Below are 27,776 nucleotides of genomic sequence, written 5' to 3'. Positions count from 1 at the left end.
TTTTTTCCTATGGGAATGTAGTTGAATCCAAATAGGAAAATTATTCTAGTTAAATTTTATTTTAATCTTTCAGCCATGTATTTGGAAGGCATCTGGTCTCTTAAGTGAAGAATCTGTATAATTAAGAGTCATTCCTTATCAGTCATAAAAAAGGATGAGATTGTGCCATTTGAAACAACATGGACAGGCCTAGAGGATGTTATATTAAGTGATAGAAGTCAGACTGAGAGAGACAAATACCATATAATTTCATAAGTGGAATCTAAAATAAAAATGGGAGTACCAAAAAACAAAACAAAACAAACAAACAAATAAACAAACAAAAAACCCCCAAAAATGGGAGTACCTGGCCGGAGCGGTTGGTACAGCATTCAACTCTTGATCTTGGGGTTGTGAGTTTGCGGCCTACGTCAGGTATAGAGATTACTTAACAAAAATAAAATCTTTTAAAAAAATGAATAAGCAAACCAAAGGTGAATCAGACCTGAACATACAGAGAACAAACTGATGGTTGCCAGAGGGGAGAGAAATGAAGGTTTGGGCAAAATGGGTGAAGTCAGGAGTGGGAGATATAGGCTTCTGCTTATGGAGTGAATAGTCATAGGAATAAGGAATATAGTCAATGATATTGTAATAGTGATGTGGGGTGACAGATGATAGCTGTACTTACGTAGCATAATGTATAAACTTGTCAAATCACTATGTTTAACACCTAAAACTAGTATAACATTGCATTCCATCTATACTCAAAAAAAGTCATTCTTCCATAACTAGGGCTATTTTCTCTTTCTTTTCTACATTAACAAAATACTCCAAATTAAAACTCATGGTGGAGAGCCACTATAAAACTTGAGTATGACATAGTGAACACGTGCCATTTTTAACTTTAAAACATCTTTTAAAAAGATTTTATTTATTTATTTATTTATTTATTTATTTATTTATTTATTTATTTCCCAGAGAGGCATAGACACAGAGGGAGAAGGAGGCTCCCCGAGGGGAGCCCGATGTGGGACTTAATCTCAGGACCCTGGGATTATGCCCTGAGCGGAAGGCAGACTCTCAACCACTGAGCCACCCAGGCGTCCCTTAAATTTTTTTGAGTAGGCTCCACATGCAGTATGGGGCCCAGCACTGGGCTTGAACTCCATGACCCTGAGATGCAGACCTGAGCTGAGATCAAAAGTCAGATGCTTAACTGACTGAGCCACCCATACACTCGCCATTTTTAACTTGTATTTCCTCTTAATAGTTGTTATCAAAATCAAACAACTTTTTAAAAAGATTTTTTAAGTAATGTCTACACCCAATATGAGGCTTGAACTTAAAACCTCGAGATCAGGAATCTCATGCTCTACTGACTCAGCCAGCCAGGCACCCCTAACGTCAAACTATTTTTAGGAAAGAATCTTTATATGCTTTATATGTGAAAGTCATCATAAAGGCCAAACATTAGTATCTACTTCTATTCATATGTTTGATGTATCTCTAGCCAACTGTCAAAATCCTGTTCGTATGTCATTTCTTTATTGAAGTGATCCACAATACTTAGAAGAGGGGTAATGGTTTCCCCTTCAGTGATCATGTATTAGCGATTTCTGGGGGCTGTGTCCTGAAACTCTTTGCCCATACCACTTTTCTAGCCTTTAACAGACTATATTGTGGCTTTTTGTTTTCAAGTCACTTGTTCCTATGCCTGCCTCCCTAGAGCAAAGATCATGTCTTGTTCATCTTTGTAATGCATAGTTCCTCATACATTATGACTGTGCTATAAATGTCAGATCAGAATGCATGATTACATGAATGTCTAAAACTGTTCCTGTGGACAAATTAGCTCATGAACCGAGAATGGTAAAAAGAGGATGAGTGAGGAAGAGGAAACATGCTAAGGGAAGGAAGAAGGCTGACAGATTAGAGATGAATGGAATGAGGGAATGGGCTAGTCAAGAATGATATGGTATATATATGTCCCAGTTAACTGTTGCTATATAACAAACCACTTGAACTGTACAGACACACAACCACCACCGTTTCATCACATGGGTGGATTCTGTAGGTTAAGAATTGGACAGTGCAGTGGGAATGTCTTGGGTCTACCCCATAATATCTCTTTTCTTGGAAAACTTGAAAGCTGGGGATGATTTGGACCATTTGGAGCTGGAATCATCTGAGAGTTATGTCTCTCATTTGCCTGGCTCCTGGGCTAGGATGATTAGAAGACTGGGCTCAGTGGGAATTAAGCACTAGAACGCCTACGTGTGGCTTCTTCACTTGGCAGGGGCTTCTCTCAGTATGGTGGCTACATTCCAAGATGAACTGTCCAGAGTAAGAAGTCCAAAAGAGCCAGACGGGGTACTTGGCCTTTTCTGGCCCAGCCTCAGGGATCGTATTGTATCCTGTCTGCTGTCCTATATTAGTCAAAGGCCCACTCAGATTCAAGGGGAAGAGATGTAGACCCTGACTCTCAATGGGAGGAGTGTCAATGAATTTGCATCTGTTTCTAAAACTGCCTCATTACAATATCACAAATGGGCCAGATGATGATGACGTTGGATAAAGCAAAGAACAGGAAAGTATATTATCAGTGATCAATTTATTAGAGATAGGACATATGAAAACGGTCATTGGACATTTTTCAAACAATCATTAGAACATGACTTATATTCACGATACTTTTTGAATGTGGTTTATAATTTTTATTTGTTACAAGTGATGTATGAAAATATTTTCTTTGAAATTAGCATTTTTATCGGTTTACTAATTTTCCTTGTAGAGATCAAGTGTAGAGTACTTGGCATTTCAGTTTTGGGAATTCCCCATTAACTGAGCCCCACAAGCTTTAGAAGCAAGGGTAGATATTTCTTTTTTCTTCTTATTTTTTTAAATTTCTTTTTATTGGAGTTCAATTTGCCAACATATAGCATAACACCCAGTGCTCATCCCATCAAGTGCCCCCCTCAGTGCCCATCACCCAGTCACCCCAACCCCCCAAGGGTAGATATTTCTCTGGTCAAATTTGTCTTCTTCCTTTAGTGTGCTCTGTGTTTCAGTTGTGATACTGTCGTGATCTTTCTAATAATTTTTTTGAAGATTTTATTTATTTATTTGGCAGAGACAGAGAGAGCATAAGCAGGGGGAGCAGCAGGGAGAGGGAGAAGAAGACTCCCTGATGAGGAGGGAGCCCTACGTGGAGCCCCATCCCAGACCCTGGGATCACGGACCAGAGCTGAAAGCAGTCGCTTAACCGCTTAACTGGCTGAGCCACACCAGTGCCCCTCTGAGGATTCTTTTACAAAAAGGCTGCAATTTGAGTTTACTCACCTGACTGCTCGCTGTGCTTTGGTACTTCATTAATTTGTACAGGATTTTCCTCTTACCATGCAGTAGACTTGGAAAGCTAACTTCTGCCTCCATGAAATTTGAACAGGGGGAAAAAATAACGAGATACCACTAAAAAAAAAAAAAAAAATTTGAACAGGGGAAAGGAATGGAAATAGAAGAGAGAGGAGTTATAACAAAGACAAATGTTGCGTGGACTGTGGTTTTATGTTTGGCTGCTGCAGACCACATATTCCTGTTTTTCAGAGAAGAAATGGTATCACGTTATACTATCGTGGGGCCCTGCTGACTCAAGGAATCAGTGGAAGAGCTTTTGTGATGAGCTACCTATAGGAAGTAATAACATCTTAGAGGAAGAAGAGCCCACTCACCTTTTTCTGCTTCTATTTGTCTGTTCGGTTCTTATTTTTCTCCCCCCTCCTTCCCTTCTCTTCCTTCTCTTCCTCTTTTTACCTTTTTCTCTTCTCTTTCTTACCCGGTTGCAAAGCGTTGAATAACAGGCACATGGAAAACCGGGCTATTTCCTTAAGAATATTTTAGAAACGTCTTATGGTGGAAAATTTCAAACACAAACAAAAATAGGATAGCATAATGAACTCCGTATGTCTCACTCAGCTTCAATAGTTAGCAACTCATGAGCAATTTTATTTTGTCTACACCCTGGGATTCCCCTTCGATTATGAAGCAAGTCACAGACATTATTTTATCTGCAAATTTTTTAGTATGTGTCTCTTAAAGATAAGAACTCTTAAAAATACAATTGCAATACCATTACCACACTTCAGAAAACTCTAAAACAACCTAACTATCTTAATATTATCAACTCCTAATGCCACCAGACAGATCTTACCAGCAAAGCTTCATTTCACCATTGCCACAGTCATCCTTTACATTTCAGCTGGCTAAGATGTCTCCGAAGATTTTTAAAATCTCCTGGGTCCTCCTTTATCTCTCTCTGCTTTTGTTCATGAAACTTTTTTTTTAAGACTTTGTTTATTCATGAGAGACACAGGCAGAGGGAGAAGTAGGCTCTCAGTGGGGAGCCCAGTGTGGGACTCGATCCCAGGACCCCGGGATCACGCCCTGAGCCAAAGGCAGATGCTCAACCATTGAGCCACCCAGGTGCCCCCATGAAACTTTCTGTTAAGAAACGTTCTCACTCTGTAAAAACATTGAATGCAATAAGAAAAGAATAAATTGACACAGATGAATGCTTCAGAGCAAAAACAATTTAGGATACCACAACCAGGGAACACATATTGGTATTTGAGTATTTATATATAACTTCCAAATTACTTTTTAAAAGAATTCTCACATTTTCTCCTAGTAAAAGGTGCTAAAAATCATCTACCTATTTTATGGCTTGTTTCTACTGGTGATTATTTCCCTCTGAAGCAGCAAGAAGCAGAAAGAGAAACATGTGTTGGGTATCAGCAAATGCCTCATGGGAGGAGAATCAGTGCCAGAGTATTGTCGCTTATAGTGAATCTACTAGTTACATAACATAGTAAGTAGTAAAAGAAAAAAAAACTGTTATGATTCAGACTTTTTCCTTCATTTCATTTCACAAATGAAAGCATATTATGTGGCACCATTTAGATTATAATTGCTAACTCTTAGAACAAAGTGTGAATCAAGTATTAGTTGTTTCCTTGAGATAATTTATCCGATGAAAATGCACAGCCAAAAATTTGACCACTTAATATTTGAATTCATCAGCACAGTTCTAAGGAGGGCGTCCCCTCCCCCCCCCAAAAAAAAGCATTAGAAAGCTTTATTGGCTTTTACAAAGGTATACCTGTGGAGTAGAATCAAAGTTAAGCCACCATAACAGAGAAACCGTTATATGTAGTTTCTAAGATAAAATAGAAGTATATTCCTCTTTTCCAAAGTAGGTTAGTGAATCTAGGTTGGTGGGACAGCGCTGCTCCATGGAGTCATTTAAGGACCTGCAAAATGTCTTGAATGCCTCAGGAGAGTTGAGTTTGTTAAGTGCATGTGCCAGCTTGTGAGAAGGTAGAGAATGCTCCAAATCCAGGGAAAGTAGCTTGTGTTTAAATTGAAGATGGCCCACTTACCACTTCTGCACACATCCCTTTGGCTGTAACTTAGATGGCCGCACCTGACTACAGAGAAGGCTGGGAAATACCTCTAGCCCATCTGTCCAGGAAGGATGGAATGGAGGGGGCGAGGGAGTAGGGCAGAGAGGATGCAAGAGATAGCCTGTCATGGTGTATCTTAGCATTTTAGTTTTAAATCATGTTTTGGTACTTCTGTTGTTTTGTTTTATTTCATTTCATTTCATTTCATTTCATTTCATTTCATTTCATTTCATTTCATTTCATTTCATTTCATTATTTCATTATTTTTACAAGTTAACTATAACTGCAAGGTCCTCATTTGCCAGTGGCATTGAGTATGTTTAAAGCAATTTTCCACTGGGACACCTGGGTGGCTCAGGAGTTGAGCATCTGCCTTCTGCTCAGGTCATGATCCTGGGGTCGTGGGATCAAGTCCCACATTGGGCTCCCTGCTCAGCGGGGAGCCTCTTTCTCCCTCTGCCTATATCTCTGTGTCTCTCATGAATAAATAAATAAAAACATCTTTAAAAAAAAAAGCAATTCTCCACCATCACTCCCATATTGACCCCTATCTTTTGAATATTTGATATTATTGACTGTTGCAGTTCCTCATTCAGTGAGACAGAATGACCAGCAAAGAAGCAGAACCTGGTACCATGGAAGGACTATTTGATTGAGGCCCATGGGCAAGCTGATTAATGAATATTTTCATGTGCCGACAATTTCTCCTTCTCTCTAGAACCACTTAACTATGAATCTCCTGTGTAGTAATTATATTTCTCAGTGCATAGAGGTATCACACATGGTTTCTTTTCTCAAGACATCTTTCTCTATTCATTACTCCTTTTATCTCTTTTTTTTTTTCCTTCTTTATTTCCAGTGGGGAGGCTCCCCACCCCATTACAGCCAAAGACCACAAGAGGAAACTACAACGTGAGATCCAAACCTCTCTTAAGGAGTGTGTGTTAGATCAATGTGTATATCAGTGTGATATGGACAGAGCGCAAGATCTGTCCTTAGTGTGGCCCTGTTTAGTCTATTTCTGGGTTCCCTTGCCCCAGTCTGGTGCCTTAATCATCCACCACATGGCAGTGGGCTGGGGTGGGATTGCCAGGAGAGATGAGGCAAGTCAGCTGGCCTCTTGCCTTTTCACCCATCGAGTCTCCTCTTACCTTGTTTTTAGATGTTGTTAATACTAAGTGATTATGGCTTTACTAGTTTTGTTTTGTTTTTTTAGTGAGAGAGTGTGAACGTAGGAAGGGAGGGGTTGGAGAGGGAGAGCTAGAATCTTGAGCAGGTACGACCCCTGGTGTGGAGCCCAATGGGGGCTCCATCTCATGACCTTCATTCAGACGATGACCTGAGCCAAAATCAAGAGTCAGACTGAGCCACCCAGACACCCCTGCTAGATGTCTTGATGGTTGGATTCCTCCTCACTGGTTCAGCTTCAGTAGGTCAAGTACTCAAAACTGTGTAGTCTACTACATGTCAGATGGCTGAAAGGGAGAATAGTTAAGATTTTAAGAACATACAGGTTGTCTGGGGGCCTTCTTTTAATAGATTAGGAAGACAGAGGGTTGCTTTCTTCTGAGAGCTCAAGTGTTGCCTAATCTAGGAATAGATCCAATTTGTCTTGTTAAATGGGGAGCCGAGAATGTACTCTTTATTCTGATTGAAGTCATCCTAACATGTTTTTCTTTTTTTTAAGATTTTATTTATTTATTCATGAGAGACACAGAGAGAGAGAGGCACAGAAACTGAGGGAGAAGCAGGCTTCCTGCAGGGAGCCCAGAGTGGGGCTCGATCCCCGAATTGGGATCATGCCCTGAGCCAAAGGCAGATGCTCAACTGCTGAACCACCAGGCGTCCCTAATATTTTTTTTTTTCCTTCTGCTTGTATTACTTCTACTTATTCCTCCTTTTACAAAAGGAAATCGGGGCTTATGCTGAGATGAAACCTTGCAGGAGAGAACATGGTTACACCGGTTCTTGTATAATAGCTACCTATTTTAGGTACTTTGTAACTGAAATAAAACCTACAGATCCTGTTGGCAGGCGCAGAGTATTTGATTTCTCAGATGGATGTCGTTCTGATGTGTATTCATGCTGCTTTCCCAAAATCACAAATAGAAACCTTGTCACAAACCTACGAGGAGATGTGTAATAGGCAATGTGTTCTGATGAAGTTCTGAAACCGGGGGGTTAGTGCTCTACTAACCTTAGGGCATCAGCGAGTATTAGATTGAATTGCATCATATTGATGATTTTGTAGATGAAATACTGCTGGATACTGACCATTTCATGATTCAACCTAATAAGATGAGAATTTCAATGACCTTAAGTCACTCTTTGCTTTTCCCTGTAAGGAGTGCATCCTTTCCCTCCTCTGGTAACTAGGCTATTTGTTTCCTGTTTCCTGGGCTCTTTACCATCCTATCATTTGATAACTCATAATCACCTTTGTTTTCGTCTGTCTCTGACTACCTTTCTGGGTTAGCAGCTCTGTTCTTTGATTAAAAATATTATGAAAAGTTGTATGGATTAGGATGGCCAGTCCTAGTACATTCTTACTTAAATTAAAAAAAAATCCTTTTTTTCTCAGACAGAATCTTTCATGATGGAAAAAGGTTCTAAGATCTTTTGGCTGGAATTACCAGACCATGAAATTGAGAGCCATTAGTCTGGTACTCAGATTTACAACACTGGACAAAAAAATATAACTTCTTGGTGGCTTGGGTTTCTCATTTGTGAAACAGTGACAGGTCCTGTTGTCTACTTTGGAATATTGGTCTTCAATGAGTGATGTGTTAAGTTTTCCAAACTTTAAAAATATACTTATCTAAAAATTTTTAAATTGAAGTGTAATGAGTACATTACATTTTGTTAGTTTTAGCTGTACCACATAATGATTCAGTATTTGTACACATTGTAAAATGATCACCATAATAAGTCTAGCTAACATCCATCACTATTCATGGTTACACATTTTTTCCCCCCCGATGGAAACTTTTAAGATCTATTCTCTAGCAACTTTTAAATATGTAATAGAGCATTATTAACTATAGTCATCATGCTGTACATTATATCCTGAGGACTAATTTATTTTATAACTGAAACTTTGTAGCTTTTGATTCGCTTCACCTATTTTGCCCACACTCATCCCCCACCAGTGGGTTCTCTGTATCTACGGGCTTGGGATGGGTTTCTTTTCTTTTCTTTTCTTTTCTTTTCTTTTCTTTTCTTTTCTTTTCTTTTCTTTCTTTTCTTTTCTTTCTTTTTTCTTTTCTTTTCTTTTCTTTTCTTTTCTTTTCTTTTCTTTCCTTTCCTTTCCTTTCCTTTCCTTTCCTTTCCTTTCCTTTTCTTTTCTTTTCTTTCTTTTCTTTTCTTCTTTTTTTTTTTAAGATTCTACATATAAATGAGATCATATGATATTTATCTTTCTCTTTCTGCCTGATTTCACTTAGCATAATGCTCTTGAGGTCCATCCGTGTGGTTGCAAGTAGCAAGATTTCATTCCTTTTTATGACTGGGTGATATTCCACTGTATATATACATACGCCACAGCTTTATCTCTTCATCATTTGGTGAACACTTAGGTGTTTTGGTGTCTTAGCTATTGTAAATAATGCTGAAGTGAACATGGGGGTGCATATATCTTCTTGAGTTAGTGTTTTTTGTTTTCTTTAGATAAATACCCAAAAATGGAATTGCTGGATCATGTGGTAGTTCTGTTTTTAATTTTTAGAGGAACCACCATTCTGTTTTCCATAGTGGGTGAACCAATTCACATTTCTACACAATAGTTTTCTTTTCTCCATGTCCTTGCCAGTACTTGTTATTTTCATTTTTTTTATAATAGCCATTCTAACAGGTGTGAAGTGATATTTCATTGCAATTTTGATTTGCATTTTCCTGATGATTGGTGGTGTTGAACACCACCTTTTCATGTACCCCTTGGTCATCTGTATGTATTCTTTGTAAAAATGTTTATTCAGATCTTCTGCCCATGCTTTTAATCAGATTTTCTCCTACCGAGTTGTAGGAGTTCCTTATATATTTTTGATGTTAACCCCTTATTGGAATTACAATTTGCAAAATATTATCTCCCATTCAATAGGTTGCCCTTTCCTTTGGTTGATAAGGTTTCCTTTTTTTTTTGTGCAGAAGCTTTTTAGTTCAATGTGGTCTTGGTTGTTTATTTTTGCTTTTATTGCTTTTGCTTTTGTCAGATCCAAAAAATCACCAAGACCTGTGTCAAGGAGCTTAGGGCCTGTGTTTTCTATGAGGCGTTTTATGGTTTCAGATCTTATGTGGAAGTTTTCCATCCATTTTGAGTTAGTTTTTGTGTATGTATAAGGCAGTGGTCCAATCTCATTCTTTTGCATCTGGCCTTTCAGTTTTCCCAACACCATTTATTTGTTGAAGAGACTGTCCTTTCCACTTTGTATATTTTTGGCTTCTTTGTTGTAAATTAATTGACCATATTTGTGTAAGTTTATTGCTGGGCTCTTTATTCTGTTTCAGTGATCTTTGTGTCTATTTCTGTGCCAATACCATGCTGTTTGGATTTCTACAGCTTTGCGATACAGTTTGGAATCAAGGAGTGTGATGAGTCCAGTTTTGTTCTTCTTAAGATTGCTTCTGCTATGTGTGGTCTTTTATGGTTCCACAGAGATTTTAGAATTGTTCTTTAAGTCTTCTAAACTTTTAATCATTAGCACCCAGGGTAAAGAGAATAGCATTCTTCTGTTCATCTCCAATGGGACAGATACAAGGGTCTTATGTTGCAGCTCTGCCTTGCCTTGTATTTAAGCAGATATTTGTAACCTAGCGTTGGTTCCTTTGTGATTCTTCTTCTTTTTTTTTTCTTAAAAGATTTATTTATTTGGGGGAGAGTATGTGCACACACATGCACAAATGTGGGGGAGAGGCACAGGGAGAAGCAGACTCCCTGCTGAGCAGGAAACCCGGTGGTGGTGGTGGTGGTGGTGGTGGTGGTGGTGGTGGTGGTGGTGGTGGCGGCGGCGTCGTGGGGCTCAATCCCAGGACCTTAGGATCATGACCTGCGCTGAGGGCAGACACTTAACTGACTGAGCCACCCACGCACCCCGTGATTCTTACTTCTGAGTGGGTCAGCTCTTTGTCTTGTGGAGAATAGCTGGGAGAGTAAGCTGGGGAACTCTGAAATTTTGTTTCATCTTTGCTTTCTAATTTAGACTATCAAACCAATTATTTCCTTCACTCAGAACATTTCCCTTCAGTTTTTGGAATTGAGTGGATGGTGCACTCTCTCTTAGTGATGCCTTGGAAGTCATAAATTATTTCTGTTGAAGTAATTTGCTTTTAGCAATCTCTCTAAACTAGGAGGCTAGAAGTGACTTGTTAACTATGCTCTTTCCTTGGGTTCTCCCTCTCCTTCTGTTAATAGTAGGCTCCGTGGTTAGACTGGCTGTATTAAAACCTGGCTCTTATTCTTACAATGTGACTTGTAAAATAGAAATAGTAATAGTACCTACTGGAGAAGGTTTGTTGAGAGAATTAAGTGACTTAATCCATCACAAATGCTTAGTGCTTGGAATAGTACTAACACATGGCAAAATACTATTTTGCTTGATAATGGTGATTATAATAATTTTTATTTATTTTTCTGTATAAATAGTCATTCTGTAGGGATACTTCCTAATTTTCCCATGATCTGCTTATCTCTCTGGATTTCACTGATCTTGTGAAAATTTCATTAGATTGACCTTTTAGGACAGTGATGTTTATTTTTAGGGAAATTTATATAGCTGTCTTCCCAATTTTGTCCACTTTTCAGAGTATTTCAGGAATATGTATTCACAGTTTGAAGTTTGGAGTTAAGACCATCTTTCTGTTCATTGGACGATGGGATTATTTTCCTCTGGTTTTCATGTTTTATTGTTTTAATAGAGTTTTTTTAGGGGAAGAGAGTAGAGAACACATGCCTTTACACTGCCATCTTCCAATCATTCTAAGAGGCAATCACTCTTATTTTTTAATAATATTTTTGTACTGTCCATCTCTAAGTAACATATGTAAGTTGCTACTTCTTGCTTTTTCTGTTTGAGGTATGATCTATTGACTTCCTACTAGTACCATGGAGAATACAGCTCTTTCATAGTTACCCTCCCACCCACACACGAGCACATTTCCTGCACTCACTTACCCTCAATATATTTATACCAGTAAGAAGAATATTATTTATTATTTATATTATTATGAACCCTGGAGAATGATTATTTTTCCATTTCTGCACAGTATTTTGTTTTCACTGGGATGCATTGATTTTATTTTTTTAAGTTGGCAAAGCTTTTTTTTTTTTTAAGATTTTATTTATTTATTCATGAGAGACACACAGAGAGAGGCAGAGACACAGGCAGAGGGAGACTCAGCAGGCTCCCTGCAGGGAGTCCAATGAGGGACTCGATCCCGGAACCTTAGGGTCACTCTGTGAGCTGAAGGCAGATGCTCAATCACTGAGCCACCCAGGTGTTCCTAAGTTGGCTAAGTTTTACTAATTCATTACAGATCTTCTCCCAGTGCTTTCAAGTTCATATCCTGGAAGAATTTTTTTCGAGAACCTTCTAACTTGATCTAGTGTGGCCTGAGTGTTCTGTTGGCCTGCAGCTGAATGTCATCCTAGGATGTCCCTTCACCATCATCCAGGAGATTCTTCTTACCTTTCTTCTTTTTAAAAAAAAAATTTTTAAGATTTTATTTATTTATTTATTTGAGAGAGAGAGAGAGAGAGAGAGAGCATGAGTAGAGAGATAGAAGCAGACTCCCAGCTGAACAGGGAGCCCAATGCAGGGCTGAATCCCAGGACCCTGAGATCATGACCTGACCTGAAGGCAGACACTTAACTGGCTGAACCACCCAGGTGCCCCCTCCTTAACCTCTCTTTTGTGCTGGAACCCTTTGTTTCCTGGATTCCAGGTATTTTGTGGTTTACTTTTTATTTTGGTAGACTACATTCTCAAGTAGCTTTTTTTTTTTTTAAGAGTGTATTTATTTATTTGACAGAGAGAGGGCACGAGCAGGGGAAGCCGAGGACTGTGACCTGAGCCAAAGGCAGACACTTAACCGACTGAGCCACAGAGGCACCCCTCAAGTCGCTTTTTAAAAAGGGTAAAAAGAGAGAAATTTTGTAAAGCCTTGCATATTTGTAAAGTGTCTTTTCTCTCCTATTACCACATTGATAGTTTAGCTGAGCATAGAATTTTAGGTTAGAGATCGAATTTGGAGGGGCATTTTTCTCTGTTATCTTCTAGCTTCCAATGTTGCCTGATGATTGCCATTCTGAAGTGTGAGCCTTTCCATGAAACCTACATTTAAGCCTGCTGAATCTTCTGTTTGTCTCCATGATTTTGAAATTTTTTTGAGTTGTGCCTTGAATTGGTTCTATTTTAATTTGAAAATAACCTTCTCTGTGGGGAAATTTTCCTAAATTTCTTCTCTGATTAGTTTTCACTGCTTTCTCTTTCTGGAACTCCTTTTTATTTTATTTTTCAATTGCTGAACTTTCTGGATGGGTCCTCTAATTTTATTATATCCCCTCTCCAGTTTTGTATATATATATTTTTGCTTTTAGTTTTATTTCTTGGGAGATTTGCTCAGCTTATATTCTCCTTCTATTGAGCTTTTTATTTTATTTTTTGCCAATGCTCCTCTTTTTTGGTTCTCTGTTCTTTATTCTAGCTGTATCCTCGCTTCATTTCATGTACACAGTATCTTCCCTTAACTCTTATTACTTTTTTTTTTTAAAAGATCTTATTTATTTATTCATGAGAGACAGACAGAGAGAGAGAGAGAGGCAGAGACACAGGCAGAGGGAGAAGCAGGCTCCATGCAGGGAACCTGACATGGGACTCAATCCCAGGTCTCCAGGATCACACCCTGGGCTGAAGGTAGCACTAAACCGGTGAGCCACCTGGGCTGCCCCTATTACTTTTCTTTTTTAAATCATTTTCTTTTCTCTGCAGTCTTTGTTTCCTACAAGTTGCTCCCCCCACCTTTTATTGTTTGACCTTGAATTCATATTAGAATCTTTCCTTAGTTTGGTAATTCTTGGCCTTCTCTCATTCAAGAATTGAGCTCCAAAAGTCTATTGGAAGCTTTGTGCTGTGGGTGGCACTTGCTGACTTCCTATAGGGTGATCTGGCTGGGCCATTTCTGGCCACAGGAGCTCTCCTGTGTCTGTATCGGTAGGGCTTTCCTCTTAGTCTGGTCCTTATCCAGTATTGTGGAGTCAGGTGGAAGAAGAGAGCTGAGTGGTCTCAACATTGACTATATATGATTGTACAGGTTTCCTTAAGCCCCCCTTTGCAGTATGAGGTACCACCTCAACTGTAGTTTCTCCCAGGATAGAGACCTTCTGTTTTATGGCCTTCAGAAAATAACCCTGCAATTTTCTCCTAGGATTGGGGAGGATTAGTCACCTAGCTGTAATGTGGCATGGGAGAGGGGAGCCTGTTTCTTATACAGACCTGAAAACAATCCTTTTGTTTAAAGTCTTCTTCACCACCACTTACAGACATACCAAGTTCTACTGATTCTTGAATTATTTGGAGGTTTTGCAGCATAAGTTGGGTTGTTTCTAGGCTTCCTTGCAGCTGGGAACTACCACATGTTTATTTGCTTATCAGTTTCCCAAACTTTGTTGTTATCTCCTGTCCTGTTTTCTATTTCCACAAGAATTAATTTCTTCATGACAACAACAACAAGAACAACAACAGCAACAACAACAAAGGACTGATTTAATGGGATTTCAGAAGGGAGCTAATGCTACTATGCACATACAACCCTCTGTCTTTAGCTGGAAGTCTACATGAGGAGAATTTTCCTTTGTTTTTACCTCTGTGGACCTCAATAATTTCCTTTAGCCAGGATTTACCATTAAACAATGAATTATTAAAACAACAGTGAGCTTTTAATTGTATGGTATCAAATGGTGGAGAGAGCCCTTCACTTGGAGCCAGGAGACTTTTCTTTCTTTCTTTCTTTCTTTCTTTCTTTCTTTCTTTCTTTCTTTCTTTCTTTCTTTCTTTCTTTCTTCTCTTTCTTTCTTTCTTTCTTTCTTTCTTTCTTTCTTTCTTTCTTTCTTTCTTTCTTTTAAAAAAGATTTTATTTATTTATTTTATTCATGAGAGACACAGAAAGAGAGAGGCAGAGACACAAGCAGAGGGAGAAGCAGGCTCCATGCAGGGAGCCCGACGTGGGACTCGATCCCAGGTCTCCAGGATCAGGCCCTGGGCTGAAGTGGTGCTAAACTGCTGAGCCACCCGGGCTGCCCAGACTTTTCTTTTAGTCTTGGTTTGTGTGACTTTGGGCAAGTTGCTAAACTTTTCTAAACCTCAGCTTCTTAATTTGCAAAATGAGTAAGCTAGATGATGGCTAACACTTATTTCAACTCAAACTGTGTTCTTTGTAAGACTACTAATATCTCCTATAAGTCAGATAAGGGGCTTTTTTTTTTTTTTTCAATGCATTTAACATGATGTATTTTCTCCTGCTCCTGGATGTTGAGATCTTTTGCTTCTAAAACTCCAGATGAACCACACCCTATGACTGCCTTCCAAAAATCTACCTTCTATTTGGTAACTCTGGTATTACTCGCTGGCCTAGGAACTACATGTCTGCATATGGCCTGTTTTCCAGGGCATAGCCTGCTTTTCGCTTACAATCCATTCTTTGAATTGTCGTTTTCAACCTGCATTAAAAATGTGTTGTACAAAGATGAAAAGGTGATTTCTGAAGTGGTATTTACATGTCAACCAGTGTCTCAGAAAAAAAAAAAAAAAAGAGTACTAAAATTTTAATTTAGAATAAGGAGGATCAACTGAGATGCAAAAGAACACAGCTTTTCTCTGAAGCAAGAGCTTTTCTATGACTTCTTAGAATAATGATGGCTTCCTTGGTCCATTATCCAGCTGCTTACTGAGAGGCTACCATAAATACAAACAGTGCTTTTTATAAATATATAGTTAGTTCGAGAGCCCAATCTCTTCCTTTAAGATAGTGGCTCTCCTATCCACCTGTACATTAAATCATAATATCCTGGGCCCCACCCCAGGCCAATTGAATAAAAATATCTGGGGTGGGGCCTGAACATTTCAAAACATCTCCTTAGGTGATTTATTTATTTAAGATTTATTTATTTGAGAGAATGAGAGAGTGTGCTCGAGGTCAAGGGCGGGGCACAGAGAGAGGGAGAGAGAGTCTTAAGCAGACTCCGTGTTGAGTGTGTAGTCCACCCCAGGGCTCAATCTCACAACCCTGAGATCATGACCTGAACCGAATTGCTGAATCCCAAGAGTTGGATGCTTAATTGACTCTGCCACCCAGATGCCCCTCCCTAGGTGATATTAATGTGCACTTAAGGTTGAGAACTATTTTCTTAGGAGCTTTAAATCTAGGTGAAAGTTAAAAACTGTACATTAATTGCTGTAGAATATGGAAGACTATAATGAGCTCTATGATAAGTGATACAGAGATCATGGGTGCATGAATTGGAAGGCATTTAATTAATTGGAGTCATCAGGAAACCCTTCATCGAGGAAGTGAGTTTTGAGCTAGTGGACTTTTCATGCCAACTATTTTGACTGGGTGTGGAACTGTTTGAAGAGCAGTGGAAGAAAAGATTGGATGATAGGTTGTAGACAGATTGTGATTGTCTGTGTCAGTATGGGAATTTTAACTTAATCCTACAGGTGGTAGGGAGGCTTCTGAGGAGGCACTGAGGATTTCTGGTGAATGAACTGGCATGGTGCAAGCAGTGTCTTTGAAGATTGATCCAATGGGAATGAGGGGTATAATCATTTGAACAAAATGAGGCAAGAGCTTGTGAAAAGAAAGACCAGTTGGAAAGCTGCTACTGTGGTCCAGACTATAATGCTCTGAGCTAGGAAAAAGGTAGTGGAATTAAAAAAAATAACAATTATAGTAAACAGTTGTATAGAGTTTTCATTATAATCAAGTTCTTTCTTACAGAGGTTAAACTGTTGTGAAGTAATCTTATAGAAATGGGGGTCCTGACTGGATATGAGAGATTGGGAATAGGGAGTTGCAGGGTTCTTCCAAGGCATCAGGTTGGATGTGGAGATGGTAGCATTTCTAGTGGCTAACTCGGTGTCAAGGCTCTGGCTGTGCTCCCAGGTAAACCTGTGTTTGTGTTCTTCGCGTGACTCCTATTACCTGTATGGTTTGATGTACAGTGACTCTAATGTGTGGTGAAAGGAAGAAAAGAAAGGCTGTTGTCAATTCAATTTCTACCAAATAAGAATCTTAATGTATTTTTTCTGAGTATTTTTGGGTTTTTCAGATACCTAAATTTTGTTGAATTTAAAAGGCTTCATCGGCGTGTGGGGATCCAAATATAGGGCTGAGGACCTTGTCCAGATAGGTTCTTCTCTGAGTAGGTTAGCTGTGACCAGGTGGATTTCCTTTTCTCTTGTGATTGAGACAGGAGCCATAGGAAGGAGAACTATGGAGCATGGTGTAGACACTAGAGAACATTCTCATGGCTCTGGCAACTAGGATGTTTGATCAAGATTACATTCTTATCAGAGCTGGAGATTGACTCATATCCACCACTGTGGAAATTCACTGTGTTCACACGTCCACTGGGTCTGTGTGCTCATCTGTTTTGTGTACCAGGATCCTGAGGGAATTTAAATACCAGCCTAAATCAGCTGAGCAGGTGATGAAATGTACTTTTTCATCCGAGATGCTTGTTTCCTTGCAGTCAGATAGCAGAAGAATGTGCCAGAAACCTAAGGGATGCTGGGAAGGTACAAAGGAGTGACTCATCATCACGGCAATCCGTGATTTGATTTTCTTGTGAGATGCTTGGATATGGAAGAACAGGATAAGCCTGGGGATGAAGAGGAGGTTGAGCTTTTGTGCCCTGGGCAGTTTTAGTCCTGGTTCGTAGACTAACATTCACTAGCTCCAGCTGCGGTGAGGGTAAATTCTAGTTTGGTAATTTGGGATGAGAACAGCTTTGGAAAATTAAGATGTTGCATTTTATTTCAACTGTTTATTTTCTCACTTTAGAATACTGGGATCTTCAATGGCAGGAGACAGAGTGATCAGAAGACCGAGATGAATTTTAACACTATTCTAGAAGAGATTCTTATTAAAAGGTCACAGCAGAAAAAGAAGACATCGCCCTTAAACTACAAAGAGAGACTTTTTGTGCTAACAAAGTCCATGTTAACCTACTATGAGGGTCGAGCAGAGGTAGGAGACAATAAAAATTTACTTTGCGGCTTTCTATGTGGGTAATATTTTATCATATCTCCCCCTTCCCCCCAAATCTTATGGAATAAGCTGTAAGTAAAAGAAGTTAAGGTAATAATTTGTTATCATTTGGATCTGAATGATAAAGCTTAGAACTTAGAGTGTGGTGAGAAATTATTCCTAAGTCTCTTTTTACGGTTTAGTAGTTATAGGTCTACATTTTATATCAGCCTACTGAATTAATCTGTTCAAGGATACAGATTTCCGTATTGGTTTTAGATCCTCGTGGAATTCATTAAATATATTGTATACACATGGCTCCTTCCCATAAATGACTGTATTTGGTATCAAAGTCTTCTTTAGTACATATACACTGTGTCTGTGTCCATTACTTTATATGAACGGTTCTTCATTATTAAGTGGAAATTATTTAAAACTGGTTAGTGATTAGGTGGATCCAGCACATTACTGAGGTTGAGCTAAAGCAGAACTGCTTTGTGTGTGTGTGTGTGTGTGTGTGTGTGTTTGTGTGTGATAAGCAGCTACCGCAAAGTACCTTTTATGGGAGAAGGAGAAGTGGCTTGCTGAAAGCCTAATCAGTGAGCATGTGGCATAGAGAGGGCAAGTTGTCACTCAGCTCCTTGCTTTTTAGTTGTTTTAGCCTCTGGTTTTACCACTAGAGGAGGCATGTGAATGTATAGTTGCCTCTGGCCAACCTTTTTTTTTCTCCTGACATCTTGGGAGTGCAGCATCTAGGACCACAAGTCCAGCCATGCTCCTCCCTACCACAAATATTCTTGGATTCCAGGGAATGACTGAGAATGTGTTGTCCTCGTTCACCACATGCTATTGTCTAGTTGGTTACAGCGGATTTTTGGTGATCCTATTCTTTGGTTTTATTTAATTCTGATTTTTTTTTTTTTTAAACCTAAGAGTGCCTTCCTCAGAAAATGATTTGCTTTTTTGTTGTTTGTTTTTTTGTTTGTTTGTTTGTTTTAACTCCCACTGATTTCTCTGTATTTATGTTCTCCTACTTCAGGGAGAATGGCATCTGCTTCTTTCTGGTTGTCCTGAAATTAATTTCTGCTGCGGCTTGTCATTCCAACTTGTGGAATTCTGTAGGTTCATATAATTATGAAACTTCCTAAATCCCTGAAATGCTGAAGACACAAACTTGGAAAAACTCTTTTAGTTGTAAAACTATTTTTGGTCTTAATTTATCCTAGTCACCGGGACTTTTTGGGTGTTTTTGCACGTATGTATGCAGAAATATTAATGTGTTTGTTTATGTGGGGCTATCCCAGTCCCCACTGGAAGTATATGTATATTGTATATGTGCTATAGTTCTTTTCTTTTTTTTTTCTTTTAAGATTTTATTTATTTATTTATTTGTGAGAGACACAGAGAGAGGCAGAGACACAGGCAGAGGGAGAAGCAGGCTCCCCAGGGGGATTCCTATGCGGGACTCGATCCCAGGACCTTGGGGTCACGTCCTGAGCTAAAGGCAGATGCTCAACCACTGAGCCACCCGGGTGCCCCTTTGTGCTATATTTCATTTATTAAATCTGAAAAATTCAGAGTTCCAAAAGGGTTTCATATAAGAACAGAAATAAAATTATTTTAAAATCTAGTTTAGATTTTCAGGGAAAATAATGTTTTTACTGTATGACAATTATTTGTTATAATTTGAATTTAATGTACCAAGTCTAAGAAAAGAATAGAAATATAACTATGGAAGTGGTAAAGCCTAATAGTTTCTTAACCAAAAAACCTCAGAAGCCAATATTACCTGCTTAGAAATATGGACTGATACGTTTGAGATGTTTCAATTGTTAGGTCACTTTGAAAATGGTAAATATATGAAATTAAAAGTGCCCTAATTGTTTTAGATTAAGTGGAATAAAGAGAACAGTGGAACCTTTTTTTTTATTTCAGAACCTGGCCCACTGTCTTGCCTGGGAGCAACCTTAGCCACTAAGAGAATCAGAAAGGACAGGAGGAGGAAGTTGTCACAATACCCCGCTCCTGACACCTAGCATCAGGATCCACCTCCTTTCTGACCTGATTAGCCCAGGGAGTCTAGTCCTGTTTTAACCCTTTCTCATCCCATGATCCCGCCTGAATTACTTTTTCTCAGGTCACTAATATATTTAGGACTTTCAGCTTGAAACGGGGTTGCAGATTTGTTTGCCTCTCACAGTTAAAAACAAATCATTGTCCATATTTTTTTTTTAAGAAGATTTTATTTTATTTATTCATGAGAGACAGAGAGAGAGGCAGAGACACAGGCAGAGGGAGAAGCAGGCTCCATGCAGGGAGCCTGACATGGGACTTGATCCCGGGTCTCCAGGATCATGCCCTAGGCCCAAGGCAGGCGCCAACCCACTGAGCCACCTGGGCTGCCCATCATTGTCCATATTAAAAAGGTAAGGGATTTTAAGATAAGTATTCAAATTTTTGTAAAGATAAAAGTCTGACAAAAGTGGGCTGAGTTCCTGCATGACAACTCTCTTGGCCTGGCTTCTGGGTAAGCCCCCTAGTGCTCCATTGTCGTGTTTCTTCCCGGTTGCAGTTAATGTCTTCTCTTTCTTTCTTTCTCATTCATCCTCCATGGACGAATGTTCCGGTTTCCATCTTCCCAGCCCTAGAAGCTCTGACCCAAAAGGGGCTGTGATGTAGGTAACTCATGTAAGAATCATAGGTATTTGAAACATGTAAGACTAGAGGTAGATTAGAAAAACCATGGGAGGGGCACCTGGGGGGCTCAGTCGGTTAAGTGTCACCTTTGGCTCAGGTCATGATCTTGGAGTCCCTAGATTGAGCCCTGCAGCAGGCTCTCTGCTCAGCGAGGAGTTTGCTTCTCCCTCTCCCTCTGCCTGCTGCTCCCCCTGCTTGTGCGCTCTCTGTCAAATAAATAAAATCTTAACTCCCCCCCCCCAAAAAAAAACCCCTGGGTGTCATTCAGGGGTGAGGATAAATAGCCCTAGAGATGTTTTAGTTGTTCATGGTTCTGTTTTTAAAAGAAAAATAGTGGTAGGCTCTTGATTGATCTAGTCACTATGATTCCTAGTGTCTTCGTGGCAATTAAGTGCCATTAATGCTTTATGAAAACTCTCAGTTAATCATACTGTGACTCAGACATCCATGCTCCCCTGGTTCTCTGAACCCAGCTCCTCCAACATGATGGCAACAAGCTTTTCTTCCTATTAAATATATTTTATTGTGCTTTTCAAAGTATGCTAAGGAATTCTGTGCTAAATGATGAGAAATTCAGCCAAGCTGTTTCTTCCAAGTCAGATATTGGCAAAGTTGTGTTTCTGCTGTGGGCTGTTCTTGGTTTTCTCTCCTTGCCCTTACTGCCCTCAATTAGCTCGTGTTTCTGCATTTTTTAATGAACCGATAAGAGATCTTCTTGGCATTAATGCTGTTTGATCTTACTCATAATACCCAGAGCTGTTATTATGAGTAAGTTTAGGGGTTTTGTAAGTGATCTTATTCTCTGGCCAGGGAACTAAATGACACATGGGTTAGACCCCCTGACATGGTAGGGGAACCTCCATGTGGAGTTGAGATGGAATTCAGGGAAGAGCAGGGCTGGAGCTTAATCAGGAAAAAGGTATATTAAACAATGGTAAAATAAACAAACAATGGTGAGAAAACAAGGGGTGGAGAGATTTCTAGGTGTTGAGATTTGGAATAAAAAAATTCAAGTGGTGTGTAAATCAATTATCATTAGCTAAGAAATCGGGAACTTTTAATTTATTTTATTTTTTAATGATTTTATTTATTTATTCATGAGAGAGAGAGAGAGGCAGAGACACAGGCAGAAGGAGAAACAGGCTCCTTGAGGGGAGTCCAATGCAGGACTTGATCCCAGGACCCAGGATCACGACCTGAGCCAAAGGCAGACGCTCAACCATTGAGCCACCCAGGTGCCCCAGGAAATTTTTATAATTGGACTTTGGTACTACTAATTTCATTGGTTTGTTGTCTGTAATACTTCCCCAGTATGGAAATTGGCAAATAATTCATAAAGTTGAGGAGTAGGGAGACTGGTTTTGTCAGGGAAAGGCTTGGGGATCCCTAATTCACCAGAACTCACAGTACTTGGCATATAGTTGTCGCTATGGCTAGAATTTGTGACTATGGGAGGAGATAGAGCTAAATTAGCAAATGAAAAAGGCACATGGGGCAAATCTATAGGAAACCAGGCACAGCCTCGCAAGAGTCTTTTCTCAGTGGAGTTGTCAAAGGGTGTGCAGAGATCTTCTGGCATTGAATTGTGACAATTATAAAATGTTGGCTACCAGGGAGACACATTAGAGACTCCGCATCCAAGGTTTTTGTTGGAGGCTGGTCACATAGGCACCCTGTCTCTATCATGTGCTGAAATTCTAGACTCCAGAAGGGAAATAGGTGTTCAGCATAAACCATATTATTTGTACAAGCAGCATAGGCACATTGAGCTCTTTTTATCAGTGCTGGGAATAGTAGGACCCTCTCAAAGTCCAGGTTACCAGATGTCAGTCAAGGGCCAACTTGATAAGCAGGCCTTTCTCAGGTAGCAGTCTCTTAGGATCATTGTCTGCACATTAGTAGTAATAGTGACACAAATTATTGAGTATCACATATAGACCAGTTGCTAAGTACTTTATATACATTATTTCATTTATTCTCCAAAACAAGCATCTTATCAGTGCTCCCACTTAAAAAAAAATGAATGCACCAAGGCTTAGAAAATTTAAAAACTTGTACAAGGTCATTCACTAGTGAATTGCAGGGATATGTTTTTAAAGTCTATCTTTGAAACAACCGTGATACTCTGGGGAAAATAAGAAAAAAAATCTATTAGGTTTCTCTGTAACACAGATAAGCTTTATTTTAAAGCTTTTGAGAATTTTTAAAAAAGATTTATTTGTTTGTTTAGAGCGAGTGGGACGAGGGATAGAGGGAGAGGGAAAGCGAGAATCTCAAACAGACTCCACACTGAGTGCGGAGCCTGATGTGAGGCTTGATCTTATGACTGAGGTCATGACCTGAGCTGAAATCAAGAGTCAGATACTTAACCGACTGAGCCACCCAGGTGCCCTGAGAATATTTTTATTTACTACTTTTGGTTATAATTTAAAAAAAAACTTCTTTTTGGTTGAAGAAAATCACTGCTAGGCAAGGTTTTTGTCCTGGCTCTGCCACTATCTAATTGGACTTTATAAATAATATTCTTCAACCCATATATCTCTTTACACTCTCAACTCCTCCTTTGTCATTTCTATTTCAACACAACACACATCTGATCTTTAACCTACTGCCATGAATTCACCCTCCTTTAGCTACAACCTTATAGCCATTCCCAACTCCATTCTCTTGTTGGATTACTTCCCTATTTGATTCTCCTCTTGGACCTTAATATTTTATTTATGCAGCCATCATTGGGATTTTTAAAACCTGTAGCTTTTCATCTCCTAGATTCAAGTAAAAACTCCTTAGCTTGGAGAACAGAGTACTTGATACCAGTTTTCCATGTCTTCCCTCTTTCCATTCTCCACCTCCTATTGTGTCTTCTACCTACAGTTTCTCTTTCTCAATATACCTTTGTTAATATTTTTCAGTGTACTTGGAGTGATGTATTTCTGTACCAGCCTGTGAGGATCCATCTGTCCATCCCATTATCTATTTTATCCATCAGAAATGTGTTGAGTGCCTAGCAAATGCTCATCTTTTCTGACTCACCTCAGTGCCTATCTTCTCTGAAGCCTTTCCTGTATCCCTCTCACCAAAGGGGGAATCCCTTCTGCCCACCTCAGCTCTCTGCACCCTGTGTGTACATACTTTTGTTGTTGGCATCTTGGTTACCTGACTTTATTTACATATCTGTGTCTCCCATTGGACTTGAAGCTCTTTGAGGGCAGGGCTAGTAGCTTTTCCATCTTTGTATTTCTGAGAATCTAGTGTAGAGCTGTAGAGCTGACTACTAAGTACATGATGGATGGCTGGATGGATCAAAGGAGGAATGGGCAAGCCTCATCCTTTAGAAGCAGGCAGGACAGGTTTATCTTAAACATACGTCATGATCAACCAGAAAGGTTGTCACACTGCTCATATGTAGAAGAGACAGGATTTGAGGCTCTCCTATAATGCACAGGTGCTTCCCGTGCTTTATTCACGTACCCTTTGTAATGAGATTATTGAAATTTTAATCTTTTACACAGGTTAACTGTTAGGATGGTAGAGGCAATGAGTTATATAATTACAATGACACACGTTCCTTGAATACCCTGGTCAACCGCCCATATTTCTGTCTTTTGGGTCATATAGGGTTGTTCTCTTGACCAAGCCTGGGAACCTGGAGACTCTTAGTGATATAGAGATAAGAGCCTATTAAGGTTCTGAGATGATGTGATGTTTCCTTTTTAGTTATTTATTATCTTAAGCGAGGTAGACCTCCCAGTGGGAAGCATAGCATTACAGGGCCCTTCTAATGACTATCTGAACATGTATGACTTCTAGCATTTCTTTAGGATTCTGGGGAGTGGGTGTGGAGTGGGGAAAATCATTTCTTTTACAGGTCAATTGGAAGCATTTGCATCAGACTTAGAGGTTACTAGGTAGTTCAACCAGCTTGTAAAAAATGGGATAGCTCTAAATACTCCACAGACAATATAATAGTGTACTAGGGTTTTTTTTTTTTTTTTTTTTTTTTTGGCTTTGGAAATTCTCAGCTATGTTATCCCATGAAAACTCATTTTCTTATTGGCAGTTGAGCTTCCTTGTTTCTGAAATTAGGTTGTAGCAGTTCCATGTCTTGTGTCTCAGTTTCCTTTCTTGTGTCTCTTCTCCTACTTCTCGGTTGTATCTGTTTTATATTCTACTGACTTGGATCTGAGTTTCCTCATCATTAGTCATGTTAAAGGGGGAAGATGCAGGTCTGAAGTCCTTTACCTCCTTAATTTGCCAAATTAATCTATTTTTATGTCATAAGTTACTATTTTTTTCTCTAGGAAGTGGAAACTTATATAATACTTTTTTTTTAAGATTTCATTTATTTATTAATGAGAGACAGAGAGAGAGAGAGAGAGAGAGAGAGAGGCAGAGACACAGGCAGAGGGAGAAGCAGGCTCCTCTCAGGGAGACCAACGCAGGACTCGATCCCATAACTCCGGGATCACGCCCTGAGCCGACGGCAAATGCTCAACCGCTGAGCCACCCACGCATCCTGAAACTTATTTAAGACAGAAGAGGGGGAAAATGCCACTCGTGAAATTGTTTGGGTAACTTTTTATTTTGCTGTAGTTTCAACTTAAAGAAAAATTGGAAGAATAGTGCAAGGAATTCTCAAGTATCCTTTACTGAGATTCATGAATCTCAGTTGCCCCATTTGCTCTCTCGTTCCCTTGGTCTCTTTCTCTTTGTGTGTTGTTTTCTGAACCATTTGAGAGAAAGTTGTAGACATTGCCCCTTTTACCACTGAAAGGGTCTTTGTGTTTTGTCTAGGAACACAGCCATTCTTTTTTATAACCACAGTATGATGATCAAAGTCAAGACTTTTAACACTGATATAACACTTTGATCAAATCCAGAGTCTGTGGTCAAATTTCCTTCATCATGCCACTAATGACTTCATAGCTATTTCTCAACCTCCTCCCCTTGCCAAGTTCAAGATCCAATCCCAGTTTACATATTGCATTTTGTTGGTCAAGACAAAGTTTTTAAATGTCCGTGGTGCAAGAAGAGTTGTATAGAAGAAATGCTGTTTTTTGGTTACATACTATGGAATGCCAGCTATCTTACAAATACTCAGTGATTATGTGTGAGCGTCCATAAACATGAAATCAGGTTTTTTGTGTGTGAACGTCCATAAACATGAAATCAGATCTAAACACCGTTATAGTCTGTTCTTCTCTCATTCTCATGGTCATCATTAGGAGATGAAGATCCCCCTCCTGACAAAGAGATTATTTTAGCCTGGTCCATTAGGATGAGTAAAAATGACTTATTCTTGTTTCCATATGTTCCTCCCACCTTCAGTTTTAAGTTTTTATTCCACCATCTTAAAACAGTTGTTAGGCACATAAGGCATATTATGAAGGACCGTATAGTATTAATAATTATTAGTCAATGAAGTAGGAGTTTAATCAGAGGTTTGGTGCTTGTGCTACTTAAAAGTAGAAATAATAAAAATAGTTCACATTTTGCAAAACATTCTTGGATCTGGCTATCCTCACCGTATTTTATTCATTGATTATTTGAGACAGAGTATAAGGAAAATCAGTATTTTTGTTCAGATAGGCTATTACCTAGTTTATTTTATTCGTAAGACTTAGCTCTCAGCGGAGTGCCTGAGGGGCACAGTTGGTTAAGTGTCCAACTCTTGGTTTTGTCTCAGGTTATGATCTTGGGGTCGTGGGATCAAGCTCCGCATCTGGTTCTGCGCTCAGTGTGGCGTCTACTGGAGATTCTCTCCGTCTCTCCCTGTCCCTCTCCGACATGTGCGCGTGTGCACACACTCTCACTCTCTCTTTAAAATAAATAAATAAATCTTTCAAGAAAGACTTAGCTCTCAGCATTTTTTAGTGATATCAAAAAATCAGATTTCCCTCAAAGTTTTATTTAGCGACTTTCCCACTGAATGTATTCAAAAGACTTGTGCCATAGGCACTGAAGGCAGTTGGGAAAAGACCAAGTCCCAGAATGTTTGAAAATGGCATCACTGTTGAAGAAATAAACATAGTGTTTCTTCTCACCTCTGGTTTCCCACCTGCCTATCTTGAAAGAAACTTCTCTTCATTGGAAGTGTGTCAAACTTGTTGCAGTTTTTGAAAAAAAACAAAAAACAAAACAAAACTATATTTGACATCATGAATTTTGTAACATATGAGTTTTATTTTTTCCCTGTTGCATCATGAACTACTGGGCTGGGGATTCTTAGAAGTCTTTGAAGCTACTTCTGTAATTAGTAGTTTCTAGTGTTTGTTGATGAAGATAAGTATGATGGCACTTATCCTGAGGGACAAAGAAGAGGCCAAATAAATTATATGTGTGGAGGAAGCTGTAGGTGGATTATTAAATTATATTATTAAATTATTAAATTATATGTGTGGAGGTGGCAGAAATGTAGATTTTAGGGGGTGGCGGAGGTTGGGGAAGGGTTGGAGGCCTCTACTTGGCCAAGGGTTGGAGTATGAGCAATGTTGGCCAGGGAGTGCCTATTCCATGCAGGGGGAGCAGCATGTGCAAAGGCCATGGGGTAGAAGGGGATTTGGTATGTTTGTGGAACTGCTCTGTTCTAGAACTATATAGATTTCTGTAACAGTTGCCCATACAAGGGGATAGTTGGTTTGTTAGTAATAATTATATAATTTTAGAGCTTGAAGGTATTTTAAAGAATGACCCTCAAATTTTTCACTTGTGAGAACTGAGGTTAAGGAAGTGATCTGCTCGAGTTCACCCAGTAAGCTGATTGCTAAGCCTGGACCAAGACCCGGATCTGAATGTTCCTGAGTTAGCCTCTGATTGTACTGCCTTAGTTCGGGAAGGGATGTGTTTGGGTTGCCCAAGTAGGTGAGAGCACTTACACAGATGGTAAAATATGGTCATTCACAGACTAGACACTATCCAGTGATTCTTCAGGTACCTTTGCTTAAAAATACTGATCGCTTCTCTGCCTTTGCAGAGAAAGAGCAAAGGCTCTTGCTGCACGTAATAGTTTTCTTCCCTGTAACTGTAGTACCACCCCCATCAGTCGAAAGTGTCTTGCCCTTTTAAAATTATTGTTAAATTTCTTTATATTTTTATTATTATAGCCTTTTCCCCCCTCATGAACTACATAATAATCTTCTCAAGGGCAAAGGTTGTTGCCTCATAATTGAAACATATCACACAATGCCTTGTACCCATTGGGGTCTCAAAAAAGTCTTTGTTGGCAATAATTATGATGGTGGTGGTCCGTTAGTGTTCTGAGGAGCAAAGAGATCTTTAGAGACGTTGTGATAGTTATTTCTCATGCAATTTTGTTGTTGTTGTTTTAGTTAGGAGATGCATTATTTAAGTGTAGAAACAAAACTTCTTTCTTAATTTGGTATTTATTAGTGTTATCCT

The 27,776-nt window shown here is 39.3% G+C and overlaps 1 protein-coding gene across 4 annotated transcripts in view; it reads left to right on the top strand.

The window, feature by feature from the left end:
• Positions 1–27,776, top strand: part of TEC (tec protein tyrosine kinase) — a 132,575-nt gene that overhangs the window by 31,204 nt on the left and 73,595 nt on the right. For 3 of the 4 annotated variants that reach the window (XM_072774976.1, XM_072774975.1, XM_072774977.1), the window contains one exon: positions 17,496–17,681. In XM_072774976.1, the coding sequence (XP_072631077.1) occupies positions 17,544–17,681 (138 nt within the window). In that variant the 5' untranslated portion in view covers positions 17,496–17,543. Of the gene's footprint in view, positions 1–17,280; positions 17,400–17,495; positions 17,682–27,776 lie in introns of those variants that run through there. The other variant, XM_072774978.1, reaches the window with a different exon arrangement.

Source organism: Canis lupus, chromosome 14, assembly GCF_048164855.1.
Source record: "Canis lupus baileyi chromosome 14, mCanLup2.hap1, whole genome shotgun sequence".
Lineage (NCBI taxonomy): Eukaryota > Metazoa > Chordata > Mammalia > Carnivora > Canidae > Canis > Canis lupus.
This window is presented reverse-complemented; position numbering and strand designations above follow the sequence as displayed.